At 42.5% G+C, this 13,007-nt stretch overlaps 1 protein-coding gene across 1 annotated transcript in view; it reads right to left on the reverse strand.

Moving 5' to 3' along the window:
• VSTM4 (V-set and transmembrane domain containing 4) overlaps positions 1-13,007 on the reverse strand; it is a 125,645-nt gene that overhangs the window by 67,979 nt on the left and 44,659 nt on the right. The window contains exon 4 of the mRNA XM_090278358.1: positions 10,092-10,199. Within this exon, the coding sequence (XP_090134484.1) occupies positions 10,092-10,199 (108 nt within the window). The remainder of the gene's footprint in view (positions 1-10,091; positions 10,200-13,007) is intronic.

Below are 13,007 nucleotides of genomic sequence, written 5' to 3' on the forward strand. Positions count from 1 at the left end.
GCTGTGTCCCATAGGTTTTGGGCTGTTGTGTGTTCATTATCATTAGTTTCTAGAAATTTCTTGATTTCTTCTTTGATGTCATTGTTAACCCATTCATTATTTAATAGCATGTTATTCATTCTCCATGAACTTGGGTGTGTTTGATTTTTTTCTCTGAGGTTGATTTTTAGTTTCAAGGCATCGTGGTCTGAAAAGGTGCTTGATATGATTTCAGTTTTCTTGAATTTGTTGAGGCTTGTTTGTGTCCTATCATGTGGTCTATCTTTGAAAATGTCCCATGTGCATTTGAAAAGAATGTATATTTTGCTTCTTTGGGGTGAAAAGTTCTATATATATATATCAGTTAAGTCCATGTGGTTTAGTGCGTTGTTCAATGCCTGTATATCCTTGGTGTTTCTTTGCTTTGAAGATCTGTCTATTGTTGATAATTAAGTGTTAAAGTCCCCTACTATGAGTGTGTTGCTGTTAATTTCCTTCTTGTGGTCTTCTAGTATTTTCTTTATGTATCTGGGTGCTCCTATGTTGGGTGCATATATGCTTATCAGTGTTATATCTTCCTGATTGATTGTTCCCTTAAGTATTATGAAATGTCCTTCTTTGTCTCTTTTTATTGCCCTTGCTTTGAAATCCATTTTGTCTGATATGAGTATTGCTATTCCAGCTTTTTCTTTAATGTCCATTTGCTGGGAATACTTTTTTATAACCCTTTACTTTCACTCTGTGTAAATCTTTTGTTTAGAGGTGTGTTTCTTGTAGACAGCAAATATGTGGGTCCTGTTTTCTTATCTATTCTGTTACCCCTGTCTTTTAATTGGAGCATTTAATCCATTTACATTTAAGGTTATTATTGACATGTATTTATTCATTTCCCTTAGTACCTGTGTTCCTCTCCTCTTTTTTTCTTCTTTTTCTTAAAACATTCCCTTTAGCATCTCTTGCAATGCTGGTTTTGTGGAGATGTATTCTTTTAGTCTTCCTTTGTCTGGGAAACTCCTTATTTCACCTTCTAGTTTGAATGAGAGCCTTGCTGGGTACAGTATTCTTGGTTGTAGGCCTTTGGTTTTCATTGCTTGAAATATTTTTGACCATTCCCTTCTGGCTTGTAGTGTTTCTGTTGAGAAATCGGTCGATAGCCTCATCGAAGCCCCCTTGTATGTTACTTGCTGTTTTTCTCTTGCTGCTTTTAGGATTCTCTCTTTGTCTTTGAATGTTTCCATTTTAACTATGATGTGCCTTAGAGTGGGTTTTTTTGGGTTTCCTCCTCGTTGGGACTCTCTGTGTTTCTTGAATTTGCATAACTTTTTCTCTCATCATGTTGGGAAATTTTTCTGTCATTATTTCTCCTATCAGCTTTTCAATTCCATGTTCCTCTTCTTCTCCCTCTCTTATTCCGATGATGCTGATATTATTTCTTCTCATGCTATCCTGTAATTCCCTTACATCTTGTTCATATTTTTTCAACCTTTTTTCATTTTGTTGTATTGTCTGGGAATTTTTTTCGACATTGTCCTCTAACTCTCTAACTCACTGATCCTATCCTCTGCTTCGTTTAGCCTGCTTTTAATTGATTCTATTGTGTTTTTCAATTCAGAGATTGTGTTCTTCATTTCTTCCTGGTCCCTGTTAATAGTTTCTATGTCCTTTTTTATGCTGGTGTAGTTCTCCATAAGTTCACTGTAATTTTCTTGGAGCTGCTGGTAACTTCCTTGGAGGTTGCCATAGTTGTTTTTGAGGTTGTCAAGTATATTGAGCTTCTTCATCACCATTGTTTTGAATTCCATGTCTGACATTTGGGCTATGTCTATTCCATCTACCTCTCTTTCTGGGGATTCCTCTTTTCTTTTCATTGAGAGGTTGTTTCTGTGTCTTACCATGTTGGATTCTTCTTGTTTGTTTTGTTTTTTGGATTTGTCTGTTTTGACTTCCTACCTTTGTAGTATGAGATTCTTTATAGAAGATCTGGGGGTTTCAGTGGTGCAGTCTCTTTGATCTCCTGAGCCTGATGTTCTTGGGGTACCCTTTATGTCATTTGTTCATGCTGTCTGGTTATATTTCAGATGCTCTTTGGTAGGATCTTCCCTCTGGCTAGTTGATTGAGAGTCACTCTGTCTACTTTGTCTTGAGTTCTTTTGTGGAGATGCTGTTAAAAACATAAACACACAGCCCAGGCAGGAAACCCACACCCTCAAAAATATCCCCCATCCTCTATCTCACTATCGTCAGTCAATGAGCCAGTATTAATATAAATGTAGAGAGACTAGGGCTTTTATACTATAGGAAGAATAGATAAGAGTTGTTTTTAAAGAGGAAAAATATGATTTTTGAGAGAGGGGATGACAGATTAGTAATAGTAGTAAGCAGTGTCAAGACTATGCAAGACAGTAGGTAATATTTACATTGTATGTTAATAATAATAAAAGAAAAAGAGGGTGAATGCAGAGTATAGTACGAAAGTGGAATTGTATAGTATTAGATTTATATAGTAGTTATATTCTCTTTATTCAGTGTGAAAGGGATGCTAAACTAGACAAACAAATATACAAAAATTAAAGAGGAATGATGAGAAGGAGACATGGTATGAAACAAATTAAAGAGATATTTTTTTAAGAAAGGAAAAATATTTTAAAAAAGAAATAAAAATTAAAATTAAAATTAAAATTAAGAAATTTAAAAAAATTAAAATCAAATAAGATACAAATAAAAAAACTAAAATAGAAATAAAAATTAAAAACATATATAAAAGGAAAGTTTTTACTCAGTTCAGCCTTTGTTTGTCATCTTCTTTTTCTGGATCCACAGCTGGTCTAATGAGGTGGACCAGAGGTTCCTGTTCCTTGCAGCAATGGTGTGTGCCCACAGTGGCCAGCACGTTCCTTTGGCGCCTGTCGGAGCCGGCCAGGGTGCTTGTGCGTGCACGCAAGGCGGCCTTTGTGTTAGCCTCAGGCCTGCCAAGCCACGCCCTGGGAGTTGGTCTCTCGCCCCTTGGGGCAGGGCCCCGGACACTAGTGCACAGAAGTGAGCATCTGTGAGTCGCCGCCGCCCGCAGTTCCCGCACCCACCTGGGTGGGCATGAGCAGAGCCCGTGCAAGTGGTCTGCACTCAGGCCTGGTGCCCACTGGAACTGGCCAGGGGTGTCTGCGCATGGTCTTCTGCATGCCCAACGGGCCCTCCCTGTGCCCGCTGGAGCACTGATCTTATGTCTGTTTGGGTGTATCCGAGCAGCACCTGGACACACAGCCGGGCGCACCTGGGCCAGTGAATGAGGGCTCTTTCCTGTGCGCGCCCGCGCTACCCAAGGCGAGGGTTGGGGAGTGGGCAAGCACACTTCTGCGCCTGCACTGCTCAAGAATGTCCTATCACCCCCAAACTTTCCTCCCCTCTCCGCAGTTCACAAGAGAAAAATATAAAGGAAAATCACGTTCTCACATGCACAGCAGTACGCTGTTTCTTTTCTTTCAATGCCAGGTGCCACCTGGTGCAGTCCTGTCTCTGTCAGCTGGCAGAGATCTGCTCTCCTCCCGATTCCTCTCTGAGGATGCTTGTGGTCACCAATAAGCCTTTGTGTACTTCCAGCCGCAGTTCGGGTAGCCAACCCAGTCAGAAATCCCGTCTCGTCCCTTTTTCCTCTGCTATCCTCACCAAACAGGTCGTTCCCAGATGGTTTTCTCTAATCCAGCAGTGCCAAGGCTCGACTCCTGGCAGTGTTCAGCTGCTCACTGAGATGTTCTGTCTGCAATTAGTCCAGACTACAGACGGGTCTCAGGAGCCAGAAAGCGCAGCCTTCCCTCACTCCTCCGCCATCTTCCTCCCTATGGAGTCTTTTTAAATCAACAGAGGTAGTTACTGAATTCATGATATTCAGATCTAAAGAAAGATTTAACCATTTCATTTTAGGATGTCAATATTTGTGTTGCTCTGGAAATTACAAACTTTGCAACTATTTACATTTATGATGAAAAAGATTAGATGTCAACACAACACCTCAAGGGTGCAGTTTTTTAAATGATTTAGGAACCGTGCAACCAAAAATGTTTGAGACCACAACCTTGTACTCTAATATTCACAATAACATTGTCATTACACCTGTTTTACAGGACACTGACGCACAGAGATGTTAACAACCTTGCCCAAGGTCACACAGCTAGTGTGAGTGCTGAGCTATGCTCTTCCAAAGTTTGTACCTCAGAATGTGGCTATATTTGAAGATATGGCCTTTAAAAGTGTGATTACGTTAAAACAGGTCCTAACCCAATATGACTCGGTCCTTATGAGAAGAGACTGGGAAGGAAACCACACAGGGGAAATACCACATGAAGACACAAGAGAATGGCCACCTATACACTTTGCATTCGCAGCCTGAGCAACTAACAGACCTGGGATGGGACAAAACTGACTCCAGAGCCCTCATGTAACCACTCTTCACTGTTCTCAGAGACACTGGGCAGAACTCCAGCTCATGGGAACAATGGGTGTCCTAGGAAAAGAAGGCAATGCAAGGCCAGGGTTGAGGGCAGAGCAGCAGGAAGGCAGAAAGAAAAGGGGGCCCACCCTCTGGAGCCTGGCTTCTGGGATGGGCTTTTTTTACCTCAGAGTTCAATGGGGAATTGCAGCAGGAGAAGCGACAGCTACTCTAATGTCCCCTTTCAGACAGATATTGCTGAGGGAGTGGGAGAACTGGTGCTGGGCTCACCTCTACCTTCCATGTGTCTGTGAGCAGCCTGAGAACCTGGAAGCTCTGTGGCTCCCACATAGGCAGCAGGGACCAGTTTTCCTGTGTGGTCAGGATGCAGAAGGCCCACCAAACCCACACTTGCATAGAAACCCCAGAAACCATCAATATAACAAGTAGGTCTGTACTGCTGTTGGTCCCTAGTAAGACCTGGGCCCTCCATATGCCAAGCACTGTTCTAAGCACTTTAAACATATTAATAGTTTTAATCAAGATGATTAAAGCTTGTTATGATGCACTAAATATAAGAATATGCTATATTTGAGTTATAAGGGTGCTGTTAGTTTTTATTTGGATACATGCAGTTTGGCCCACAAATGCATGACTGCCCCCATGAGAGCCATGACCACCCACAGCTAACCAATAAAAGGAGCAGCCTCCTGGGGTAGAGCCCAACATAAGAGATTTGTCCTGTCCCAGCTCTTACTCTGGTACCTGCTGGAATCTGCTGCTTTGGAATTGCTGCCACGACCTCTCCCTGCTTTGGCACAAATGGTGTGGTGCTCCCAGGGAACTCGTTGCTTGCCTGGAGAATGTCCAAGTACCACCAGCTCTCAGGGCCCAAAGCAGTCACAATTATGTCCTGGCCACCTGAAGGACTGGGGTGTATCCCTTACTCATCTCTGTTTGGGAGCTTCCCATTGGATCTGTCAATGCGGAAAGACAGCAACCAAGTTTTCCTTGGGAGGTGGTTTAAAGATGACCACAAAATCTTTGCTACTCCTCCCACAAAAAGGTGAATTCTCTTCCTTTCCACTGAGTTTGGACTGCCATCACAACTTGCTTTACCCAACAGAATGTGGCAGAGTGAGCAGTGTGCCAGGTTCCAGTCTAGGCATGCCCTTGAAGCCTGGAGTCACCGGGTAGGTTGGTCTGGATACCCACTCTGCTGGTGATACCAGAGAGGGGGGAGAGATAAGAGACAGAGAGAGGAAGAGCACAGTGTTAATGGCGCTGCTGTTCCATGTGTCAGAAGTGCGACACAGGGCTGACAGTAGCACCACCCTGGATCTCAACCCCATTCCACTCCAGATAACTGAGGCCACATGGAAACTCTAGTTGACTACTGGCAGAAGAGCCTAGCTGAGCCCAGCTCAGATTGTAGAATCTTTAGGAAATAAATGATTAAAGCCATTGCTTGGGATGGTTTCTTATGCAACAATAGATGCCTGCAACATTTTGGGATTAGCAGTGTGTGTGCTCTGGGTAAGAGCTCACTCAATTACAAGAGGCAGCTGCTCTAATTTACATCTTCAGAACTAACCTGAAACAGGTCATATTTATCAGATCCCTTCCCTCCATTCAGATCACTTTGCTTTTAAATTTCATTGAAAAAGCCAGTTGTGAAGTGTCCTATAATCCAGGCTTCAATGGAGGCTTGGGGTTCCTCACTGCAAATCTACCTACTAACCTGCTCCTGAAACTCCACAGATTCTGAGCCAGGGACTGCCGTCCTGGGCACAACAAAGGTGTCTGCAACCTCCCACACCTGCCTGCAATGGGGACAGGGCTCCATGAGGGTAGCTTCTGCGGAGGTCCTACAGAGGAACATGGTTTGGAACTAGAAGGGGCAGTATTGGGGTTCCGTGAATATGTGAGCAATTCACCTATGCTCTGCATGCCCCTGCTTTCTCAGATGTGAAAAAGGGACCTAACAAAATGACTTCCAGGCCTGATAAAATATTAGGAGGAAAGCAGACCTCCATTGGGCCTGTCCCCAGGGGTTCCTGGAGGCCTAGTTTTCTTCAACTGAAGGGATAGAGCATCAGACCTGGGAAAAGCCTGCTCAAAGTCCAAGGGGATGGTCCCAACCCTGAGGGCAACTGGATTAGATATTGTCTTCTCTAAAATTTAATATTCAAAAGAAAAGGTGTTTATTAAAATGTTTTATTGTGTTAAAATTACTTTACATTTATTTCTCCTTTATATTGGGTTGGCCAAAGAGTTCGTTTAGTTTTTTCTGTATTATAGCTTTTTCCATATGATGGCTCTTAACTTCATTTGAAACAATTTTGTCAGAGTTTATTGTGACAGGTGTCATATCAGTGTGCATTTAAAAAAACTTATCAGAATTGGTGAATTTTGTGCAATCATTTTAATATTAAATATGGGAGAAAATACGTAGTATTTTCAGTGTATTATGCTTTATGATTTCAAGAAAGGTAAAAACGCAACTGAAATGTAAAAGAAAGATTTGTGCAGTGTATGGAGATGCTGCTGTGACTGACTGAATGTGTCAAAAGTGGTTTGCAAAGTTTTTTGGACACTTGACATTTTAGCCAAATAATTCTTTGCTGTGGGTTTATCTCATGCATTGGAAAATGTTTAGCAGCACCCTGGCCTGTACCCACTAGAAGCCAATAGAAGGAGATAGCTGACATACTCAAAATATCCAAATCAACAGTTTTCAGTGAAAATGAAAAATGTGTCTTTTGGAGCATTAAACTGTTTTTTGTGGCTACAGGTAGCATATCTTATCTATGACTTTCATTTTAAAATAGCAATGGGATCATTTCAATATAATTGTTGTAAAAGGGAGTTCTGGGCAGCATAAAGTTATAAAGAACTGGCTCTAAGGTCTTGCTACTCAAAGTTTGGCCTCAAACCAGCAGTAGTGGCACCACCTGAGATCTCAGTAGAAATGTAGACTCTCAGCCTGCCCAGATGTACTGAATCAAAAACTATATTTGGGCAGGTTCCCAGGTGAATGGGCTGCTCCTGAAGGTTGGGGCAGTGTACCACTTTAAGTGATCTGGTGTGGGCAAATACCATGCCCTCATTCACACTCAGTCTATGAGCCCACGATGTGGCTGGGACCTAGGGCCTGGCACCTAAAACTCCATGGGATAGGACCTGCCCTGCCAGGGCTACAGGATGCCAACCTGCTGGAGGCAGCTGCACCAAACCAAAGTCAAGCTGCCAAGGGCTGCAGGAGCTATGAACTGCTCTTCGGAAAGGACTCCAGCAACAACTGCCATGGAAGGCTGAAGGAAAATTCCTTGGCAAGGGAAGCCCCCAGAGGGCTGAGGTTTTCTTGAATAGAAATGTGGCGGGCTAGGGAGCAAGCCTTAGTACTCCCTGTTTCAAGACTTCCTCAAGCTCCTCCACTGTGTTTTCTGTCAAATGGGACTGATCTGGGCTGTGATCCCAGACTGGTGCTGAGGATTATATGAGAACAGAATGTGGAGGAGCCAGTGAGGGGTCTGGCCCACAGCAGCTGCTTGGGCAAAGCTTTTGGGCGCTGTGCACGTGAGGCCACCTGGAGCCCACTCAGCGGGGATGGAAAGGGCAGCTAAGAGCTGAGTTCTCAGTGGTTCTGGGTGAGGCCAGCCCCAATCTTCCCTTGCCAGTTTTGGAGGAGAAGTTTGTCTCCTAAAATAACTCTGTTGCTTCGTTTTCCTCCTCCTTCCTAAGCACTAACACAGCTTGGATCTCAGGCAGATTCTCTATCACACCCCAGAGCCCAAGTGGATGTGTCTTTAGAGCAAAACATATTTGGAGACTGCCTATGTGGCTTCCCAACTCTCACAGATGGGAGCCAGGCAGCTGGAAACCAAACCCATTTGTCCACCATTTGTTGAGCAGCTGTTATGAGCTGAATTGCAGAGAATGGATCAGATGCATGGTCCCACCTCACACAGTCCTCTTGTACAGACACATGCAACATGGGGCATGAGCTCTCAGAAAGAGTCAAGGGTTTGGGGCAGGTGGAAAGCTTGGGAACTGCTGGTGAGGGGGGCAGATGTCATGGAGGACAGCAGCTCTCAGAGCACTGCACAGTCACACACAGAGCTGGGTGGGAAGTGCACAGGCTGGAGAGGAGAAGGATCCAGCTACAACCCTCACCCCATCTACAGGTGCTCAGTGTGCTGGGTGTCTCGGGACACCGCTCTGGGTCCCTGTCCACTCTTCTCCACCCTGAAGGCTGACCTCTAGGCACTGCTCTGTGGATTCTGGTTGGTGGAACTGAAGCAACAGGGGAACATCTGGAGGAGGGAAGGGAGGGGCTGAAGAATGTATGCTGCTGGCTCCTTCCCTGCTGCCTCCTGGTTTGGCATTGCCTAAGTCCCTCTTCTAAAGCTCCTCTTGGTGACACTTCTCTCACGGCGGCAGTTATTGCAAGTTCCAGGAACCTCTCCTCCCCTTGTACCCCAAGGTCTAGGGTGGAAACAGCTTCCCACAGGCACTGGTCCATGAGTGTCTGCCCCTCCCTCCCTCCCTGGTTCTCTTAACCCTGCTTGAACCTCTGAGGAGAGTCCCCTCTGGAAACAGTGCTCAGTTTTCCTGTTTAACTGTCCCCTTAGGCTGTGACCATCAAATCCAATGTTTCCCAACTTTATGCCCTTAGGCTAAGAGTAATTGTGTATAACTATATGTCATCATAAATACAAGACACAAGGAGCCAGAATGTGTTAAGGGCTTCTGTTTGTTTGTTTTTAAACCTAATCCTTATAACAATCCTATAAGGTTGGTATATTACTGTTTTCCTCATTATTTACATGGAAAAGTAAGAGACATGGTAGATAAGTCATCAGCTAGTAACTAAAAAGTTACCATTTGAATAAAAATGGTATGATTAATGTTCAAGCCCAGCTGTTACCCAGATCATCTCAGGGAGCCACAGGGTCCCCATCCGTTTCAGAAATTCTGAAAGGGATTGCAGGGAGGGTACCTCAGAAGAGATGTACAAGAGTTGGTGGAAATGTGACACTGGGGCTTTGTGAGAGGAGGGCTAGAGACAGAAAACAGACAGCAATCATAGGCAGAAAAAGTCTCTAAGAAAAAAGGATAAAGTGAGAAGGGAAAGGAAGTGCAGGGGAACAGGGACAACAACAAGAACAAGTGAACACTCAGACTGGATGGGAAAAAAGGGAAGAGGAATCTCTCTAATAATCCCACCTGCCTGCCAGGCACAGCACTGGGCACTATACTTATATCCAACAATATTCAATCTAAGTAAGGTGGTACCAATCCCACTGAATTTCATAATGAGGAATCTGAAGTTCAGAGTGGCTAAGGAAAGTTTCTCAAAACTCAGTCTTAACTGGCAGAGCCAGAATCAAACCCAGGTTAATCTGACCCTCAGTCTCTTCTGGGAGAATGAGAAGTAAGAGCCTTTAAAACAGAGGAAGGAAGAGATTTAAAAAAAAAAAAGGATTTAAAAGATGTCAACAGTGATCACAGTTGATTTTAGCAGAGTGTAAGGGAAGCACATCTTGCTCACTTGGTTCACCAGTCACAGGTACATAATTCCTGACTTATGATGCCTTTTTCAACCAAGGTGATACTTTGTCCAGTGTTCTTCTGCTGTCTGTGGTTTGGCTGTGCTCCCATTCCAGACATTACCATTCTATTCTCTTACCTCTGGACTTCCTCTTGCTAAACACAGACTGCCAGACAATGGTCAGTGTGAAGAGCAGAACACTGAGGATCCCAATGCAGCACACGAGCACAGCATACATGTAGAGATCTGAAAGCAAGGACACAGTGGTGATTACTGAGGTGGCCTGTGTCAGAGGAGATGAGCCAAAAATAAATAAATAAATAAACTTCATACACTTTACAAAAATCAAATCAAAATGAACCACAAACCCGTATGTAAAATATAAACTAGAATACTTTTGGAAAAAAACATAGGAGAAAAATCTTTGGGCTCTAGGACTAAGCAAAGAAATTTTTGACTTGACTCGAAAAGGACCATCCATAAAAGAAAAAGTTACTACATTTGATTTCATCAAATTACAATATTTTGCTCTGTAAACGCCCATGTGACTAGGATGGAAAGACAAATTACAGACAGGGAGGAACTGACTGAACAAAGGACTAGTATCTAGAATATAAAGAACTCTCAAAACTCAACAGTAAAAAATAAATAATCCTGTTAGAAAATGGGCAGAAATGTATAGACACTTAACCAAAGAGAATATACAAGTGGCAAATAAGCACATGAGAAGATGTTCAACTTCCTTAGCCATTAGAAAAATGCAAAGTCAAACTACAATGAAATATACCATAGCTATTAGAACAGCTAAAATAAAAAATAGTGACAATACCAAATTCTGGCAAGGATATAGATAAACTAGGTCAGTCAGGCATTGCTGGTGAGAATATAAAATGCTACAGCCACAGTCTCTTAAAAGATACACCTACAACTAGCATTTAACCCTGCAGTTACGTTCCAGGGCATTTGTTTCAGAGAAATGAAAACTTAAGTTCACACATAAATCTGTATGTGTATGTTTATAGCAGTTTTATTCATAACAACCCAAAAATGAAAAACAGTACAGAAGTCCTTCAGTGGGTGCATGGTTAAACAAACTGTGGTTCACTCACACCAGGGAATACTACTCAGCAATAAAGAGGAACAAACAATTGACATATGCAGTAACCTGGATGAATCTCCAGAGAATTATTCTGAGTAAAAAATAATCCCCAAAGGTTACATACTGTATGATTTTATGGAGGGGGTGGGAGGAAAATGGGTTTGGCTATAAGGAACCCTTGTAGTGATGGAAATGTTGTGTCTTGGCTGTATCAATGTCAACATCCTGGTTGTAATATCGTACTAGAGTTTTTCAAAATGTCACCATTGGGAGAAATTAGGTACAGAGTACAAAACAATACAAAAGATCTATCTCTGTACTATTTCTTAGAAATACATTCTAATCTACAATTTTCTCAAAATAAATTTCAAGTTCAAATAGTTAAACCATATTCATATATGTCTTAATCATTTTGGGCTATTGTAACAAAATATAGACTGGGTGGCTTAAATAACAGACATTTATTTCTCAGAAGCTCAAGGTGCTGGCCGATCAGCTCTCTTCCTGGTTTAGAAACATCTCTTCGTATCCTCACATGGTAGACAGCAGAGCGATAGGAAGCGCATTCTCATGGAATCTCCTCTTACAAGGAGCCTAATGCCACACATAGTGTTCCAGTCTCATGCCCTAATCACCTCCCAAATCCTCTGCCTCCTAACATCATCACATTAGGGGTTAGGATTTCAACATGAATTTTGAGGAACACATTCAGTCCATAACAATATGTACCCCTTTCTTAAACTCCAATAATCAGCTTTATTGCCAATCTGATTGATAAAATGCTCAGAAAGTGGAAAAGAAAGCCAAAAGCTTTATTTTAACCTTTTATGCAGCAAAATGCCACAGATGGTTGAACTTGGCAAATGACTGAACTTAGCAAAAATGTTTCTCTGCTGACTTAAATTTCTTTAGCCAATAGACATTAATCATAGGCCATGTCCAGCATGCTCCTAGATAACAAGAAATATAACAATGAACACCTAAAGGTCCTCTCATCAAGAAATCAGAGGCTACATGGTACTGGCAACAATAGGAATATGTGCCTAATACTAGGAACAGGCAAAGAAGGAACACAGTCCAGCCTGAGAAGGCTGAGAAGGGATTCCCAGAGGACTGGAACTCTGCTCTAAGTCATATTTGAAACAACACAGAAAATTGTAAAAATATGTCGAGAAAATAAAAATACATATATATATATATATATATGATACTCAGCTTCCATCACCCTGAGATAGTTACATGTCTTACTTTTCATTTAATCTTATTTTCTCATTAAGCTCTCTTCAAAAAATGATTCTGAACTCTTTTTAAAAATGTGATAAGTTTATCATTAATATTAGTGACTTGATATCTTATTTTTGGCCACTCAAAGTGTTTCTAAGAGTTCTATATAAAAAATGATGCTATATTGAGCATTTATAAGCTTAAATGGTAATGTATCTCTCATATTATGTTCTTAAGATTAAGTTCCTAGAAGTATCATAGAATTGCTTGGTCAGCAGGAATTCACCTTTGCAAAGCCCTTGGGACTTGGAGAAGAAATTAAGTTAGTGATTAAACTGAAAAAGCAAGCATGCTAGGAGTGAGTAGTGGGGTGCGGCAGGCTTCCACTGCAAGCCTGGAGAAGCAGGTAAGGCTTATGGTCAACAGTCAGTGAGAGAGGAGAGAGAGCGCGGGACAGAATCAGACATCTTGGATTCCTTCCGATTACCTTTCCACAGCCCCTGCGCCAGGGAAGCCCAGTGGAGCTGAGGCCTCAAGCTCCTCCCATAGTTAGGCTTAGTCAGCGTTTTTGCCTAAGCTAGTTTGAGTGGGGTTCTGTTCCTAGAAACTTAGGAGCCTGGGCAAAAATCAGTGTGAAGCATAACAGGACAAGTTTGCAAGTGAATGAAGCACCTGAACTGATATTTAAGGGAGCAGGGTAATGCCTCCCATAGAGGGAGCTGGGAGCCAGT

This window comes from Furipterus horrens, unplaced genomic scaffold (genome assembly GCF_987537825.1).
Source record: "Furipterus horrens unplaced genomic scaffold, mFurHor1.1.pri manual_scaffold_5, whole genome shotgun sequence".
Taxonomy (NCBI): domain Eukaryota; kingdom Metazoa; phylum Chordata; class Mammalia; order Chiroptera; family Furipteridae; genus Furipterus; species Furipterus horrens.